The sequence below is a fragment of the Phyllobates terribilis genome, unplaced genomic scaffold, assembly GCF_046119375.1.
Source record: "Phyllobates terribilis strain yellow unplaced genomic scaffold, ASM4611937v1 Scaffold_1__5_contigs__length_1240528914, whole genome shotgun sequence".
Taxonomy (NCBI): domain Eukaryota; kingdom Metazoa; phylum Chordata; class Amphibia; order Anura; family Dendrobatidae; genus Phyllobates; species Phyllobates terribilis.
Window position 1 is genome coordinate 1,018,525,536 of NW_027362761.1, and position 18,788 is coordinate 1,018,544,323.

At 41.8% G+C, this 18,788-nt stretch overlaps 1 protein-coding gene across 1 annotated transcript in view; it reads right to left on the reverse strand.

Annotated features, from left to right (window-relative positions):
* Positions 1-18,788, reverse strand: part of CPE (carboxypeptidase E) — a 110,101-nt gene that overhangs the window by 10,531 nt on the left and 80,782 nt on the right. Inside the window, exons 4-7 of the mRNA XM_073644341.1 lie at positions 12,384-12,501; positions 7,870-8,052; positions 3,825-3,964; positions 333-432 (exon numbers count right to left, since the gene is read on the reverse strand). Coding sequence (XP_073500442.1) covers positions 333-432; positions 3,825-3,964; positions 7,870-8,052; positions 12,384-12,501 — 541 coding nt within the window. The remainder of the gene's footprint in view (positions 1-332; positions 433-3,824; positions 3,965-7,869; positions 8,053-12,383; positions 12,502-18,788) is intronic.

Genomic DNA, 18,788 nt, shown 5'->3' on the forward strand with positions numbered 1-18,788 from the left:
TAAGTGCAGCATTCTGCCTACTTGTTTTCCATCTATCCCCCCCCCTTTTTTTGGCTCTAGGAAGCCACAGCTGTCAATCTAATAAGGGTGAGGTGGGGTGGAGATGCTTGGCATGGGCTTGGATTGAACAGTCATTCTTTGCTGACAGACTACCTTTTTTGGCAGTATTCTGTTCAATATTTTGTAATTGAAAGATTTGCACCTTTTATCAGTATTTTGGGTCAGCTCTTGCTTTGGCTTACTATTACTAATGCACAATACTGACACGTCAATGACCTTTTGCTGCACTAATTTTTTCCAGCCTAGACCTTGTAAAGAAGATTTTTTAGTACCTGAAGTCACATCATGGTTGATTCCATCCACAGATATTGTTGCATTAGCAATTGGATTTCCTTGATGATCTCTGACAAATCCTTTTACCCCACGATGCACCTTAAAAATAAATACACGTTTCTTTCCATTGGATTTCACATATAATAGCAAGGTTGAAATCCAATAGCAATGTGTTAGGCAAAAAATAGCTTAAAGTGGTATGCTATTTTTTAAAGTATAAGCCTCATTTTAAAAAAAAAAATCATACATCAATAGTAAGTGTGAAAATAAGAAACTTTGTAATATGTTATCAGCTAAATCTGCTTATTTCTCCTCCTGGACTTATTTTTCATAACTAATCAATTCAATTCACAGGTTAAATCTGTCTTCAGTGAATACAGCCTTTTACATACAGTTCTATGGAAAGCGGAGGGGGTGATAGGGAAGAGCTAGAGGCAGACACAGACATTCTGCTGCAAGTTCTTCTGAAACGACAGTTACACTGTAAGACCTCTTTCACATGTCAGTGTGTCTGGTAGGTGTGGTGACATTTTTCACACGTACTGGAGACACTGACACAAGTAGACTCATTCAAATGAATGAGTCTGCGCACATGTCAGTGTGTCTCCACGGACTATGTGTCCGTGGTCAAAGTATGTTGACATATCTATTTTTTACATGCTGCACAATACAACTTTCAACATTGTCCCTTACTGGTGCTGATCGCAGCACAAGCAGGGGACAATGATAACAGATGCCTCCAGCACCCTCCGTGCTTGGGAACAGGGCTAACTGTAGAGCTGATTCCCAGACATATGTGATCCTGATGCAGAACATGGTTACCACACGTGTGCCACAAATGTAGACACGGACATGGATTTCTCTGGTACTGGTTTCTCCAATACCGGAAATATCAGGATGTGTGAAACAGGTCTAAGGGTGTGTGCATATGACGCCTTTTTCCGAAGGATTCCGTTGTGAAAACTGCCTGAAAAAGCACTAACTAAGCGCTCAAAAACCTGAACATATGCACGCAAGTCGCTGTTCAAGTTTTTAAGCACCTTTTAACTGCTTCAGGTTTACAAAAATGCCATGCTTACAATATAAGGCAGTAAGAAGGCTCCAAAGTCACTCAAAAGACGCCTGGACATCTTAATGAGCGTTTCGTAAGCGTATTTTCTTGAAATTGTGGAATGGAAAAAATTACCGAAAAGACTAGTAAAAAAGATGACATAAAAATGCTGGAAAAATGCAAAAAAGTAAAAACGCCAGCGGTTAAAAATGGTTAAAGACATTAAAAAACACTCAAAAATGTTTAAAAAAAAAGCTAAGAAAGATGCTTCAGGAAAGAAAAATGTTGCTGTTTCCTGAAGCCTCTTCCTCTTGGTGGATTAACAGGATAGGAAATCATAAATGTGCATATATGGACATTAAAAATTATGCTCACATATCTTTATTAGGCCTCACTAACACAAATTATTGTTTTTCAAATCTCAATGAATTTCATATATTTTATTAACACTTTTTTTCTTTTTTGGGAGTTTTTCATTTATTCTCATATAGGTTTTTTTTCCATAGAAAAGAAAACAGGAAAGTATACACTTTGTGCAGAATTATTAAGCAAGTGAGTATTTGGACCTAATCATTATTTTTATGCAGATTTCCCAATTCCAAGCTGTATAGCCTTGAATACTTATTGGATGAAGCAGATCATGTGATGTGTATGTCATGCACAAAGTTAGCGCACGTGGTTCGTGGACCCACTGTGTCCCGGACCGGATTTACCCTGCAGGGGCATAACTAAACAGCTACCTTCGTGTTCACTCCAATGCTTGGCTGCCAGTAAAGGTCTTAAAGTTGGAAGAATAATGACATGGCCCCTTCCTCACCTGACCTAAACCCTACTGAGAACTTTTGTCATTTTTAAATGGGAGATTTGTGGTGAATTAAAACAGTACACCTCTCTGATCAGCGTCTTGACAGACTTCAAGGGCTACCTCTCTTTTCTGAGTATTTATTATAGCATGTAATTATTTGCAGCGTTCCTTGCCCCTTTCCCCCTTTTTTGGTATTGTAGTATCAGTACGTTCATTCAACACACAGTGTTCCCATACTGCAATAGTATGAATTCTATGGTCTTCTAATTAGTGTATTTAATTATTCATCATAGATTAAACTATTTATTGCTTTAGAATTATTTAGTGTCAAACCCAGCTGCTTACACCTCTCATCTGGATCTTTTTTTTAATCTGTATTTTAATATGTTTCCTGACTGCTATTTTGCAGCAAAACAAGTTATCAAAAGGTGATGGGAAAATAAAAGCGAAGCTTTTTTCATTGGAATGCTGTGTATGAAATTACCTTCATACTAGTTCTGTAGTTTTAAAAAATAACATGAAAACTGGTAAAAATAATATAGGATGGTGATTCATCATAGTGTTTTCTCCAGAAAATTGGTGTAGAACACTTTTAAAAAAAAGTTGAAGAGTTTTGCGCAACGCAGAGTTGCACAAAAATTGAGAATATAGACAGTTTCATGTGAAAATGGGCATGGCTCAGGAGGAGCTAAGGTGGGATGGGGCATGGCTATACACAAAAAAGGCATGTAGTTGCTAACAGAGGCAACCTCCTGTCTATTGTACCAGGCGCCGGTCATTGACCGCTACTGCCGTTGATTCAGCTACTCGCGGTCAACAGAGCAGCAGTTTCTCTTCCTGTTGACAGGACGGGACTACTTGTGATTGACAGCCGGCTTCCCCCAATTAGGCATCAGAGAGGTGGCTGTCAATAAGCATGACGTCACTAGTTCCATCCTGTCAACAGGAAAAGAAACTGCTGCTCGGTTGACCGGGAGTAGTGGAATCTCCGGCGCCAGGTCTAATACACAGGAAGTTGCCTCTGTTAGCAACTACGTGCCTTTTTTTGTCTAAAGTGCTGGATATGCCCTTTAAGACTGGCGTTTTGTACAATAGTCTTAATGAGCTTCAAGCAAGAATAAGATATGCCAAATTTATTAACAGACGTACACCACTTCACCACATCTTATCAGTAGCGTGTACCTTCTAATAAAGGGCAGCCACTTTTGCTGAATTTAATGGGCTGGTCTTTTTTTTTGGTCTCGTAATGTCTATAAGGCCACGGCCCCACTATCAGTATTTGGTCAGTATTCGGTCAGTATTTTTTCTCAGGAGTGGGAGCCAAAACCAGGTGAGGAACAATCAGAGAAAAGGTATAATAGAAACAAGTCACCAATTCTGCATTTATCACCCACTCCTGGTTTTGGCTCCCATTCCTGAGAAAAAATACTGACTGAATACTGATAGTGGGGCCGTGGCCTTAGAACAATAGTGGGTCATCTGTATAGAAGGAAATTTGCGTCATAATACCCACCAAGTGAAAGGAAATGAAGGAAGATGTGCAGTGTCCAAAAGTCACAAAGCCTTAGGCCACCATATTTTACCTCTATGACTCAAAGCTAAACTTCAGAAACATATGAAAACCTTATATCATACCTGCTTGACATAATTCACCAGCGAGTCTTTGTTTTCTTCCCAGTAATTTTTCAGTAATTCCTCTGGTGGAAACTTCTCACAGCTGAGCTCCACAGTTATCTCAAAACAATTACTGCTCAGGTAATTAAAGTCCTGCATACCTAGAATCATAACAAAGGGTTAACAGCGGGTATGAAAACGAACCCAGCATATCATGTAAAAACATAAGAAAGTTAACGTAACTTTTTAATTTACTAGAGAAAAGGACATAAGAATCGTCACATTAGGAAATACCTTCTGTCCTAGGTGGGAAACACTGTAGTTATGGGGGGCGTTGTGACTCTAGCTTTATGGCTGGCAATCATGAGAGCACTGTTATGGCCGGTCTGCTGCTGTCACTTATGGATCACTGTGATATCCACTCTCTTATACTGCTAGGGGAGGACACTGTTATAGCACTGCTATGGGGGCACTGTGACAGAGCCTGGCATTATTATGGAGTCTTTGTGGCTGGCACTGTTACTGGGCATTGTTGTTACCACTCTTGTAGGAGCTCAGTGATTCTTATGGGGGCACTGTAGAAGTTTTGACTGACGCTAGGAAAGGACTATTTTTGTAAGTACTCCTTGTCAGGATTGCCTTGGCACAAAAGACCTTGACATACAGTACAGACCAAAAGTTTGGACACACCTTCTCATTTAAAGATTTTTCTGTATTTTCTTGACTATGAAAATTGTACATTCACACTGAAGGCATCAAAACTATGATTTAACACATGTGGAATTATATACTTAACAAAGAAGTGTGAAAGAGCTGAAAATATGTCTTATATTCTAGGTTCTTCAAAGTAGCCACCTTTTGCTTTGATGACTGCTTTGCACACTCTTGGCATTCTCTTGAGGAGCTTCAAGAGGCAGTCACCGGAAATGGTCTTCCAACAATCTTGAAGGAGTTGCCAGAGATGCTTAGCACTTGTTGGCCCTTTTGCCTTCACTCTGTGGTCCAGCTCACCCCAAACCATCTCGATTGGGTTCATGTCTGGTGACTGTGGAGGCCAGGTCATCTGGCGTAGCACCCCATCACTCTCCTGCTTGGTCAAATAGCCCTTACACAGCCTGGAGGTGTGTTTGGGGTCATTGTCCTGTTGAAAAATAAATGATGGTCCAACTAAACGCAAACCGGATGGAATAGCATGCCGCTGCAAGATGCTGTGGTAGCCATGCTGGTTCAGTATGCCTTCAATTTTGAATAAATCCCCTACAATGTCACCAGCAAAGCACCCCCACACCATCACACCTCCTCCTCCATGCTTCACGGTGGGAACCAGGCATGTAGAGTCCATCCATTCACCTTTTCTGCGTCGCACAAAGACACGGTGGTTGGAACCAAAGATCTCAAATTTGGACTCATCAGACCAAAGCACAGATTTCCACTGGTCTAATGTCCATTCCTTGTGTTCTTTAGCCCAAACAAGTCTCTTCTGCTTGTTGCCTGTCCTTAACAGTGGTTTCCTAGCAGCTATTTTACAATGAAGGCCTGCTGCACAAAGTCTCCTCTTAACAGTTGTTGTAGAGATGTGTCTGCTGCTAGAACTCTGTGTGGCATTGATCTGGTCTCTAATCTGAGCTGCTGTTAACCTGCGATTTCTGAGGCTGGTGACTCGGATAAAATTATCCTCAGAAGCAGAGGTGACTCTTGGTCTTCCTTTCCTGGGGCGGTCCTCATGTGAGCCAGTTTCTTTGTAGCGCTTGATGCTTTTTGCAACTGCACTTGTGGACACTTTCAAAGTTTTCCCAATTTTTCGGACTGACTGACCTTCATTTCTTAAAGTAATGATGGCCACTCGTTTTTCTTTACTTAGCTGCTTTTTTCTTGCAATAATACAAATTCTAACAGTCTATTCAGTAGGACTATCAGCTGGGTATCCACCAGACTTTTGCACAACACAACTGATGGTCCCAACCCCATTTATAAGGCAAGAAATCCCACTTATTAAACCTGACAGGGCACACCTGTGAAGTGAAAACCATTTCCGGTGACTACCTCTTGAAGCTCATGAAGAGAATGCCAAGAGTGTGCAAAGCAGTCATCAAAGCAAAAGGTGGCTACTTTGAAGAACCTAGAATATAAGACATATTTTCAGTTGCTTCACACTTTTTTGTTAAGTATATAATTCCACATGTGTAAATTCATAGTTTTGATGCCTTCAGTGTGAATGTACAATTTTCATAGTCATGAAAATACAGAAATATCTTTAAATGAGAAGGTGTGTCCAAACTTTAGGTCTGTACTGTACCTATCAGGAACAAATAAACAAGAAAGTACTTTTGGGAATACATATACAGCTGACAGAAAGAAAGGCATATTATAGGAATTAATAAGGAGGAAGAAGTTAAAGAGGGGGTTCCCTGTTGGGATCCTCTTCACTTTTCTAGAGGGGAGTTCAGATACAAAGAGCATCTCTCGCTCTGGAGCTCCCATCCTGCTTGACAGAGACCATCTATAGATTTGAATAAGCACTGTGTAATGCCTTTTTTCTCCTGAGGTGGCACTGCTAGGAAATCAAACACTTATCACTGGGTTTTTGAACATATGAAAGCTGAATTGCGGGGGTCCTAGGAGAGGTCCACATAATGATCAGTTTATTGCCCAAGGACTCATCTAACACGTAGGGATAGAAAAGGGTGAGTACCCCTTTAAAAAATGGCAGAAAAGATCAAAGGTCTGATCATTATTTGGAAAGACGTGTATAAACACAAATTAGTGGTCTTCTTTGGGGTCTGTTATATTGTTTATTTTAGTTTAAATTGGATGTTACAACTAATTGGTCCATATTTTAACCTTTCACACTGATTGAAGGGGTTTCCATCTTTCAACAATTTTTTTTACTAACTCATTATGTGCATGTTAGAAATGATAAAATCAGTAGGTACTCACTCTCCCCCGGTCCGGCACTGAATCTCCGCCGCTACTCCGGTGATTGTGTACAGGCGGCAGTGTTTACATCAGGTTAATGGTAGACAGCACGAGCCGCTGAGCCCAGATGATGAGATGTCACCAATGCAGCTGTACACAATAGATAGAGCAGTGCTGGATCCAGGGAAGATGAGAACTAACTGATTTTATTATTTCTAACATGGCCACGACGAATTTGTAAAAAGCTGAGAAGAGAAAACGTCTAATCAGCGTGAAGGGCAAAAATATGGAATAATTAGTGGTAAAGTCCAATATAATAATCATTTTATTATAAACTAAAATAAATGAAACAAAATGACAGACCCAAAAGATCCCCAATTTGGGTTTATACACAATCCTTGCTCTCCATTGAAAGGAGTACTCATCTTTTTACAATCCCTATATGGTAGAGGTGTCCTTGGACAATAAACTGATTGTGTTACATGTTCCTCTCCTGTGATCCTCAGTATTCAGCTTTTATATGTTCGAAAACTCATTAGTAAGTGTTAAATTTCCAAGCAGTGCCACCGCAGGAGAAAAAAGGCACTACACAGTGCTTGTCCAAATCAATAGGCGTCTGTGTAAAGCCGGACAGGACAGGACCTCCCGGATGAGTGGATCTGAACTCCAATTCTGGGATAGAGAAGAGGATCCTGAAAAGAGGACCCGCTCTATTAACTTCTTCTATAATATATGAAAATAGAAGTTATACAGCCGATACATTACTTTTTGGTAGAATGAATCCTATGCTTGTACATTAGGGGAATGCACATACAGCATTTTTTAGTAATTGCTCACTTTAATAATTACTTACTTCATAATATAGCAGAGAATCAGTGGGGAATTCAGATTTTCCACCATTCTGCTACGACTCCATAAAATATATTCTGCATGGAAGCTCCAAGAATCATTGATTTCCCAGCAGATTTTCATCTATATTGCTTCAACTAATAAAGTGGCCATTTTTAATAACTAAAGTATATAAGAAAACTGTAGTACACGAGGTTGCCTAATATACAAATATACATTTACTTACGCTGTAAGAGAAACATGAATAATTTGTGGATTCAATTAGTTCCATGATCCTATGTCGACTATGGGTTACGCTTACCTCCAGGGACACTATACCAGGCAGCACCATTAGTGGTCCCATCGACAAAGCTGCTTTCATCATCATTCTTGCGGCATGGTGTCCTGTTTGCGTCAGACATGGCTGGGTTGAGTGACGAATATGACCGGGCCAAACTCTGAAATATGCTGTCATCAGGGCAAGCACTGTATTCATGAGCACTGCCTGCAGAATTCAAGGAATGCAATAAATTATTACAAAAATTCAAGAAAACAAGTTATTTGTAAATTCATTATAATTCCACCCTTGTCACTGTTGTCTAGTTATATGGACCTTGCACATTATAAGACTGGGCTAGTTTGACTGCATTAACAAATCACGTGGCCAATGACCACTGTATGGCAGCATAGTGCAAGGGAATGGGGCAGCGCTGTCATCGGCAAGGAACCACAACAAGCAAGTCAAACAATATCAAAATGATTCCGACTTTTCGTGACTTTCTTGTCATGTACGTCGAGGGTCACAATGTCACCTCATTCATTATATTGCAATGTATTAGCGTCTCACAGCGATCTTTGGCCACGCAACCTATGTCGCAGTCAAAATCAGTGTGTAGCCCCAACCTAACACAAAATGAAATTTACAGTGTGGTTCAGGTGAGTGGGGTCCTGGGTTCAAATCCCACCAAGGACAACATCTGCAAGGAGTTTGTTCTCCCTATGCTTTTGTGGGTTTCCTCCCACACTCCAAAGACATACTGATAGGGAATTTAGATTGTGAGCCCCAATCGGAACAGTGCCCATAATGCCTGTAAAGAGCTGCGGTACATGATGGCGCTATATAAACGAGTAAAATAAACAGAGGGACTCATTGTAACAAAGTAGCAGAGATTTTCCTAGACCTGATGATGGTCTTCACATCTCAGCTGAGAGCAGGATAAACTATGAATTGGTTTTCTGCCTGTGGATGTAAATTAGGCCTTATTCACATCAGTCTGAACTCAGATCACATTTCCTCAGTTAGATCTGAGTTAGAGCTAGATCGGTTTTTCATCAGTTTTTGCATCCGTGAGTCATACATTTTTCTTCTATGCAAAAAAAACTAATGGGAGGTTTTCCGAATTTCTATTAACAACCAGTTAACGCAGCACATGAATGTTACCGCAGATGGCATCACTGAGCTATCCGTTTTTTTTCACTGTCTAATATACAGGGTGGTCCAAAAGTAGGTGGACAGAAAGTGTAATAAGGTTATGAAGGGGGAGATTTATCAAACATGGTGTAAAGTGAAACTGGCTCAGTTGCCCTTAGCAACCAATCAGATTCCACTTTTCATTCCTCACAAAGTTTATAGTCAAAAACCAAAAAGTGTCAGTGATTTGAAAAATTACATAAGAGATGCATTTCAAGAAATTAATACTCAAAGAGACTTGTGCAAAAAAGTTTGTCGAAGCGTAAGAGGCCGACTTCAAAGCTGTGCAAATTGTAATGGAAAACAGTTTGATCACCTGCGCTGATAAAATTTAAGGGCTTTTGCATTATTGTTCAGAATAAAATGTAATTGTCAATGTTATGCTTGTGTTAGTAAATATAATTTTATATATGAATCAAAATAAATGTTATTATTTTCTGGCCACCTACTTTTGGACCACCCTGTACTTGAATAGATGAGTTTGGTTGGCAAAAATCGACCAGAGGACATGTCTTCATTTTTTGTATTTTTTTCATCAGTCGAGAAAAAAAAAACTAGCCATAAGATATACAATGTGTCAGTGTGTAGTCTGCACACCGACACTAAACACTGAGGTGTGAACAAAGCCTTACAGTGTTCACATTAAGGCCGGGTTCAGACGGCCGTTGTAAAAATCAGGCCAGTCATGTCCACACATTGCTGACTCTGCCTTAGGGATCATTTACACGTCTTATTTTTCCACATACGAGAAAAAAGGAGCGATTATTTTGATCAGACTTTGGCCCGAGTGTCATCCTTTTTCTCGTACATGGATAAATAAAAAAAAAAAGCTTCTCCACCTTCTCCATTCTGACAGTCTGTGAATATCTGACCGCACTCGGATGTCATCTAAGAGCAGCCGACTTTTTTACAGACCCATTGACTGGCATTACCGACCCTCAGATCAAAATCGGATGTCTCTTGGTCCACAAAAAATCACGGCCATGTGAATGGCCCCATAGACCATCGCAGGTACGAGTGCTATCCGTGAAAAACACAAATAGCACTCGTACATGAAAATCAGACTTGTGAATGAGCCTGTAGTGTTCTAGTCCACATAGCGGAGGAATGCAGAACCTATCGGCCATTTCCTGCACTATTCTAGTCCATAAAACTTCAGCGACTTCAGTAAGGGGGAGTGGCGTAGAAGTGATCAGACAACATGCACTCTTCACACTGAAGTCGCTCATTCACTGCCCTTCTGGGTACATTGAGTGGCGGCTGTAGACAGGCAGCAGCCAAACATCAGAGTACACATGTACCGTAATCACATTGTGAGCACACTCACACTGACATGTTGAGCGCCACTGCTCTCCTCCAGTGTCAGTGCGCAAGAACAGACACACAAACTAGGTTTAGACAGCACTCACCCGCTGTCAATCAAGACAAGGGATTGGCTTTAATATGCAAATAGGAGGCCATACAGGTGCTATACGGCATAGGCCATGTCATGGGTGCAATAACGCACCCTCATTTGCATATTAATAAAAGTATATTTCAGCAAATGTTAAGTTAAACTGTATATGCCTAGTATGATTTTTATAGGGGGAAGCTACGTCCCCTGTATAAATTATGCAGTTTAATTGGTATTTTGGGGGTGACAGATCCTATTTAGAAGATAATAACACGTAATTAAATTCCTGTAAAGGCAAAGAAAGAGAGAAAAGTTGACTGTGTTCTGTAATTAATGAGAGGGAGGATAGTGGACTTGGGGTTTTTTAACGTTGTAAGTACCTGGGAGCTCTTTAGCTTTTTTTGTACATCTATTTTCTATCCCCCTTTTTTTCCTTTTCTCTCCTCTTCATCAGGGAATAGAAGAGAGGGCAGCTGGGAGGGAGGGGGATTTTTCTTAGAACTTCCTTTATTTATTAGTATTTTTTTCTAATGACTAATAAAGTATTTCAAAAAGAAAAACGTACATTTCGCCAACTTTTTTAAAGTCACAGAAAATCCCTTTAAACTTTTATAAAACATAAAATTGTAAAAAAACAAACAAAAAAATAAATAAATCCTTCAATGAACCAATGAAAAACAGATCAATATTTGATTTATCTAAAATTGCAGATTGACAGCATAATTATGTTTTTCACATAATTTACGTATGACTGTGTGCTCTTCTGCATTCCTAATGAACTACGAAAGACCTAAGCAAATTATACAAGGATCTGGATGTCTTGCAGTGCAGATGTCCTGTCTCACTTCCATAGATTCTTGTATATATAGGGACTCTAATCGTGTGTTTTCTCTTCCAACACTTTAATGCTTACAGATGTTCCTGCCTTATTTTTATCAGCATGCTGTGTTTGAAAAATACCAGAGATTATAAAAAATACACCAAAAATCACCTTCTGACTGATGTATCTGTAGCTCTTCATGTAAGGACTAACAGCAAACAACTGGCAGAAGCAAGAGTCCAACTGTTCTCTGTGCTTGGACAGCTTACGTCAAACAATGTCAACATTTTGCTGTCCCATCTGGACAACTGCTTTCCATATGCCTTAGTAGCATATATACGGATGGATTTTATAGAGGTGTTCTGTCTTTGGGAAGACCATCTTTGACCACCGCAGTGGATTGCTGTAAAGAGCACCATTTACAAGGGCAAACTACGGTAAATAATATATTGTTGTATGATCATGTCCCACAGCATTGGTGGGGGGCTGAGACTGAAACTATTATTATGTGAAAACTAAGGGAAACACTAAGTGTTGCAATTCACATTAACCCCTCACACAACACTTTTTCCTTTAGAAATGACCAGATGTATGAGCACATGCGTGTTTAATTATTACTTGATTACTCATCGGCTGTGTTTTGGTATTTAAAGGGAATCTGTCTCAAGGTTTTTGACACCTAATCCTAGAGTAGTAAAATGTACAGACAGATACCCTGATTCCAACGATGTGTCACTTATTGGGCTGCCTGTTGTAGTTTTGATAAAATCACAGCTTTATCAGCAGGAGATTATCACTAGAGAACTAGTAAATCTGCTGCCATGTAGTCCTCCATATTTATGAGCTCTGTATAACCCCACATTCACCACTGATTGCCAGATTTCTGCCTATGCACAGTGTACACAGTAAGCAGCCAATCAGTGGAGTGGGCGGGATTATACAGAGCTCAGCATTCAGAGAACTGCTAGATCTGCAGCAGATAAAACTGTGATTTTATCAAAACTGCAGTAAGCAGCCCAGTAAGTGACACATTGCTGGAATTAAGGTCTGTGCACTTACGTGAAGCTGTTCTTATAAATGTAGCAAAAATCTGGTAACAGATTCCCTTTAAGTGACATGTCTGAGATGCAATGTGTCTAGTAAAAGACTTACCACTTCGAGTTTTGTCATATGGATAATTGGCAACAAGATCACCTCCATGTAGATTGGCAGACAGCACAAATGGAATATCCATTATCCAATGAATTACTGCTTTGGTTTCAGGGGCAAGCTGCAAAATTCAGACTAAAGTTACCATGCAATATCTTTCTACACAGGTATCATTGGTATTACCTTCCACTACAGAACTAATGTTATAATTGCAGTATTAGTAAAAATGTTTGCTTATACAAAATATCTTTTTATTCATAATTATTCCCCCATTAAGCCTTACAACAATCCATGGATGTCAACATATTTCATCCTGGTGTTCACGTCCTCAGGGGCACGGCAATGGGGAGTCCCTGTGCCCCCACGTATGCCAACCTGTTCCTGGTCAGGTGGGAGGAAACAATCATCTTCGGAGAGGAGGAAAAATGGTGGTATTCGCACATTGGTCTTTGGGCCAGATATATTGATGACATTTTGGTGTTCTGGTCTGGCACAGAGGCTGAGTTTAGATGGTTTATTGAAATCATCAATGTTAATGGGCTGGGACTTACCTTCACATACGAATGTCAGAATAACAATATAGCCTTCCTTGATTTGACGATAAGGAAGGAGAAGGATGGATCGATTAGTACATGTACATATCGTAAACCTACCGCAACGAACAGCCTTCTGAAGTGGGATAGCCACCATCCCGAGGCTCTAAAGCGTGGCATTCCAAAAAGCCAATTCTAACGTGTGAGGAGAAACTGCACTAACATCGGCACCTTTAGGGAACAGGCCACAGATTTGTACCATAGGTTTCGTGAAAGGGGATATCCATCTCAAGTCTTGGATAGATCATATTCAGAGGCTTTGGGCAGGAACAGACAGTCGCTTCTAGCTAACCCTAAGAATGACAAACCACAGGGGAAGGACATTGTAAGGATAATAGGCACCCTTGATAATCAGAGCGGGTGTCTCATATCCTGAAAAAACATTGGGGGATCTTACTGGCAGATCCAAATGTCAAGGATTTAATCCCCCCTGTCCCGAGTATTACATATAGAAGGGGTAAATCTATTGGCGACTGCCTGGTGCATAGCCTGTATGAAAAACCAACTAAACCTGCCACTTGGCTTGATAGAAATCCTTGTGGGTACAACAGATGTGGTAGCTGTAGCAGGTGCGACTGGATGAATATCTGTAAGACCTTCACTAGCACAGCCACTGGTAGGCAATTCTTGGTGAGAGACTTTGGTAATTGCAGATCGTCGGGGGTTGTGTATAAAGCGACATGTACTTGTCCAAAGGACTATGTGGGTAAAACCACAAGGGAGATACGAGTGCAGGTAGGCGAGCATTTAGGAGACAATAGGAACAAGCGTGACACCCCCATTGCATGTCATATGAATGAGAGACATGGTGGACGACTTAGAGAGATATAATTTAATATGGTTGAACATATAAGACCAAAAACAAGGGGTGATGATCTTAATAAGACAATCCTTAGAAAAGAAACTGAATGGATCTTCAGATTAAAATCTGTGGCCCCTAAGGGGTTAAATGAGCAGCTTTCCTGCACATGCTTCTTGTAGAAGCCTCGCCACACACTTGTCTCACTGCCCGTATATACTGCCTGGCCTGGTGCCTGGTTGGTCTGCTTCCACCCATGTTCTGTTTAATGAGGATATATTGCTGAGAGGATGTCTTCTCTATATCTCCAGGTTGGAGGTTCCCCATTGGGGGAATATTATCCATAGATATTAAATTCATATACATCTACTTTTCCAATTTCCTTGAGTTGATCTAAAAAAAAAACCCATCCCCTCCCTTTCTCCTCATTTCCAGGTCCCTATAGGCTTTAGAATTTTCCTTAGGCCGCATGTGGCTTGAAGTATGTCTATATGACTATATTTGGTAAATGCATGTATTGTCTACAAATATTAAAAAGTTATAAGCTGAGGTCTATGTTTCTATATTCACCAGTTATAGATAGAGTTGGGCAATGAAGGGACATTTATCAAGCCTGGAATGGATGCATGCGGGGCAGTGTCTATTATCTTGCGCCTCAGTGTTGAACGCAGGTATCACAGTGTGACGCGTGCGCAGTAATCTCTTTTTTTCTCTTGCGCTTCAGCCTGGAACGCAAGCACCATAGCGGTTCTGGAAGTGACAGTGGGGCGCATGCACGAGACCAGCAGGCCCCCTTGCGAACCACCGTGGAACGCAAGCGTCATTTCTGACAAAGGAAGTGACATCTGTGCGCTGCCCTTCGGAGACGCAACCGCTAGCGTCCCGGGAATTGGGCATGCGCAGTACCATCTTGTAGGCAGGAGACTAGGCAAGGAGGGGAGGAGGATTTTGGGAAGTGGGTGTACGAGATACACAGGACTATGATTGAGCACGGTATTTAAACACAGCCACAGCATATACCAGCACAGCCTGCTACATCCTTCATTGATCTTTATCTATGCTTTTGACTCTCTGGAGTCCAGTACATCTGAACTCCTGATGAACCTACAGGAAGGGGAAACGCGTTGGGGCGATTTCCAGAATACGAGATAAGTTTGCCATTATGTTGTACTCTCTTTATTTATCTACTAGCATAGTATGAAAAATGTATTAGATTAGGCAGTCACTCATTACCTGTCTATAACCCACATTATCAGGGCTTAACAGGGAAAGTGAGGGACAGCCAACGTTGAATAGGGGCGCCAAACTCGTATATTAGGGTGCCAATCTCCATGACAGGCAGTATCAGCTGAGGCGTTTTGTGATAGGGCAGATGTAAGTCTATATTGTGTATGAATGTTTATCATGTATAAGACTTCACTGGACCATATCTGATTATCTATTTCCATTGTCTCTTATTTGAAAAATAGTCCCCGAGGGATATTGGTTGGATTTGGATATAGTGACGAATTTTTTAACCAGCACATCACATAGTTATTTGGTGTTTTTTAAAAAGAATCAGAATAAAATTGATAGTTTTAGAGGTTTTCATGTTTACACACACTTAAGCTACCTCTACCCCAATAGAGTTTTCGGTACATCCTGGTGTTCACTCTGGAGCTAAATACATGTTAATGTACAGTCATGGCCAAAAGTATTGAGAATGAGACAAATAGTAATTTTTCCAAAGTTTACTGCTTCATTTTTTGTAATGGCAATTTGCATATACTCCTGAATGTCAAAGAGTGATCAGCTTAACAGCAATTACTGTACTTGCAAAGTCAATATTTGCCCAGAAAATGAACTTTAACCCCCAAAACACATTTCAACATCATTGCAGTCCTGCCTTAAAAGGAGCAGCTAACATCGTTTTAGTGATTGATCCATTAACACAGGTGTGGGTGTTGATGAGGACAGGGCTGGCGATCAATCAGTCATGATTAAGTAAGAATGACATCACTGGACACTTTAAAAGGAGGCTGGTTCTTGGTATCATTGTTTCTCTTCAGTTAACCATGGTTATCACTAAAGAAACACGTGCAGCCATCATTGCACTGCACAAAAATGGCCTAACAGGGAAGAGTATCGCAGCTACAAAGATTGCACCTCAGTCAACAATCTATCGCATCATCAAGAACTTCAAGGAGAGAGCTTCCATTGTTGTCAAAAAGGCTCCAGGGCGCCCAAGAAAGACCAGCTAGCGCCAGGACCGTATCTTAAAACTGTTTCAGCTGCGGGATCGGACTACCAGCAGTGCCGAGCTTGCTCAGGAATGGCAGCAGGCTGGTGTGAGTGCTTCTGCACGCACTGTGAGGCAGAGACTCTTTGAGCAAGGGCTGGTTTCAAGGAGGGCAGCAAAGAAGGCACTTCTCTCCAGAAAAAACATCAGGGACCGACTGATATTCTGCAAAAGGTACAGGGAGTGAACTGCTGAGGACTGGGGCAAAGTCATTTTCTCTGATGAATCCCCTTTTCGATTGTTTGGGACATCGGGAAAACAGCTTATTCGGAGAAGAAGAGGTGAGCGCTACCACCAGTCTTGTCTCATGCCAACTGTAAAGCATCCTGAAACCATTCATGTGTGGGGTTGCTTCTCAGCCAAGGGAATCGGCTCACTCACAGTCTTGCCCAAAAACACAGCCATGAATAAAGAATGGTACCAGAATGTCCTCCAAGAGCAACTTCTCCCAACCGTCCAAGAGCAGTTTGGCACCCAACAATGCCTTTTCCAGCATGATGGAGCATAAAACAAAGGTGATAACTAAATGGCTCATGGAACAAAACATAGAGATTTTGGGTCCATGGCCTGGAAACTCCCCAGATCTTAATCCCATTGAGAACTTGTGGTCAATCATCAAGAGACGGGTGGACAAACAAAAACCAACAAATTCTGGCAAAATGCAAGCATTGATTATGCAAGAATGGACTGCTATCAGTCGGGATTTGGTCCAAAAGTTGATTGAGAGCATGCCAGGGAGAATTACAGAGGTCTTGAAGAAGAAGGGGCAACACTGCAAATATTGACTTGCTGCATTAGCTCATTCTAACTGTCAATATAACATATTGGTACTCATAATATGATTGCAATTATATTTCTGTATGTGATATAAACATCAGACAAACACTAATAAAAACCAGAGGCCAGCAGATCATGTGAAAATATAATTTTGGTGTCAATCTCAATACTTTTGGCTATGACTGTACATTGCTTGACCCTCGGCAGGTAAGGTTAAAGGACACGCAACTCATTGATAAGATTTCCCTAGCTGTATGCGTAGTGGAAACTCTGAAATCATAACCTGAGAAGGTGGACGCAATTGTTGCCTGGTCCACTCCAGAAACCAAAGAACAGATTAGGTTGTTCTTTGGTACTTGTTGGTTATCTCGCCAAGTAGAAACTGGTGGGATGGACTGAATGATCTATGAATCAGTCTAGCAATACCAACTTTAAGTGGGGAAGATGTTATGAGTGGGGTTATGAGTTATACAAATCAAAGGATCACTACCTGCACCCCCCACTGTGTACAGGTAATTGAAGAAGGTTATCTGATGAAGAGCAGATATCAAGTGTACGAGGGGATACCCAAGAAAATGAGAATTACTTAATAAGTGCCTCCAGCTATTTTTTCTTAACCTCTTCTACGTCCTGAAAACGCTTTCCCTTTAGGTTTTTCTTCATTCTTGGGAAGAAGTCGCAGGGGGCTAGGTCGGGCAAGTAAGAGGGATGACCCTGATTTTTTTGTCAAAAGTCAACACAGTTGATGAATCTTGGTGTTACACCTATGATCCTGAAGCAAATCAGCCATCAAGCGTGGGAAAAGATGTGGCCTCAGCGTGCAATCCCACATCAAAGGCAGTGATACGACCTTTGATGTACATGTGACGCGCCCCCTGGGCCGTGGGGTACTCGGCAGCCGGGCCTAGGGATGCTGGTATGGGGGATATCACGGTGGCTGACCCAGGGCGGTCAATCAAAAAGGGGGAATATTTATAAGGGATTTAAAGTGATCGTGACGCCACCTGTGGAATGCAGCTAAGGGGAGCCGCCGCTGCGGAGCAGTCCTCTGGAGCTGGTGTTACGGCAGCAGGGATGGCGTGGCTCTCCACAGGTAGAGCTAGCTCCAGGGCAGCGTGGGGTGTAATGGATGGTGGTGCAGGGGAGATGGGACCCAGCTGGGTCAGAGGAAGAACAGACACACACACCGGGGCTAGTTTCAGTATCTTTACTGCAGATGGTAGTCATGTACGGTCCAGGGCACTTGTAGGTGGTGTGCACTTCTGGTCTTGCTCCCCAGTGAGCGGGTGTAAGGCCTCCTTTCTGTATCTTCCTGTCTCTCTACCTGGAGCTTCTGACCTGCCTGGAACAGGGTCTAGCTCCCTTGATGTTTCTCTCACCCGTCTTGCTTGGCGGCGAGGGCTTTCCCTCTGGTTACCACGATCCCTGGACGCTGGGGCCTTCGTGGTACCTAGTCCTCTGAGTGTGCGCTATACACAGGTGGACTGAGGGATATGAAATCCTCCTCAGTATGCCGGATTCCCTACTGGGCATAGAGATTCCAATAGGCTCGGCCCCGGTGCCCGGCTTGCAACAGGGGACGAAACCTCTGTGGTTCCTCTATCCCTCATGGCTCTTCTCTTCCTTCTTGCCTTCTAGCCCACTCTAGGCTCTCACTGGCCAGACTAGCCCGCAGCTTGGGCCTAGCCTGGCTTTCAGCCACACAGACTTCAGCTTGTCTGGTGCTGCAGCATCGTGTCACACTCACTGACTGACTTCCTGAACTCCACCCCCCAGTATATATATACCTGAGAGGGCTCCATCTAGTGGACTTAGGTGGAGATGTCTGCATGTATTGAGGCCACTGGGGAGAAACCATCTGTGCAATACCCAGGGGTTCTGTGACAGCCTGCAGCTGCAGGGTGTCACACATGTACGTCATAGGTAGTGAAGGTTAATGTTCATATATAGAAATATATGGA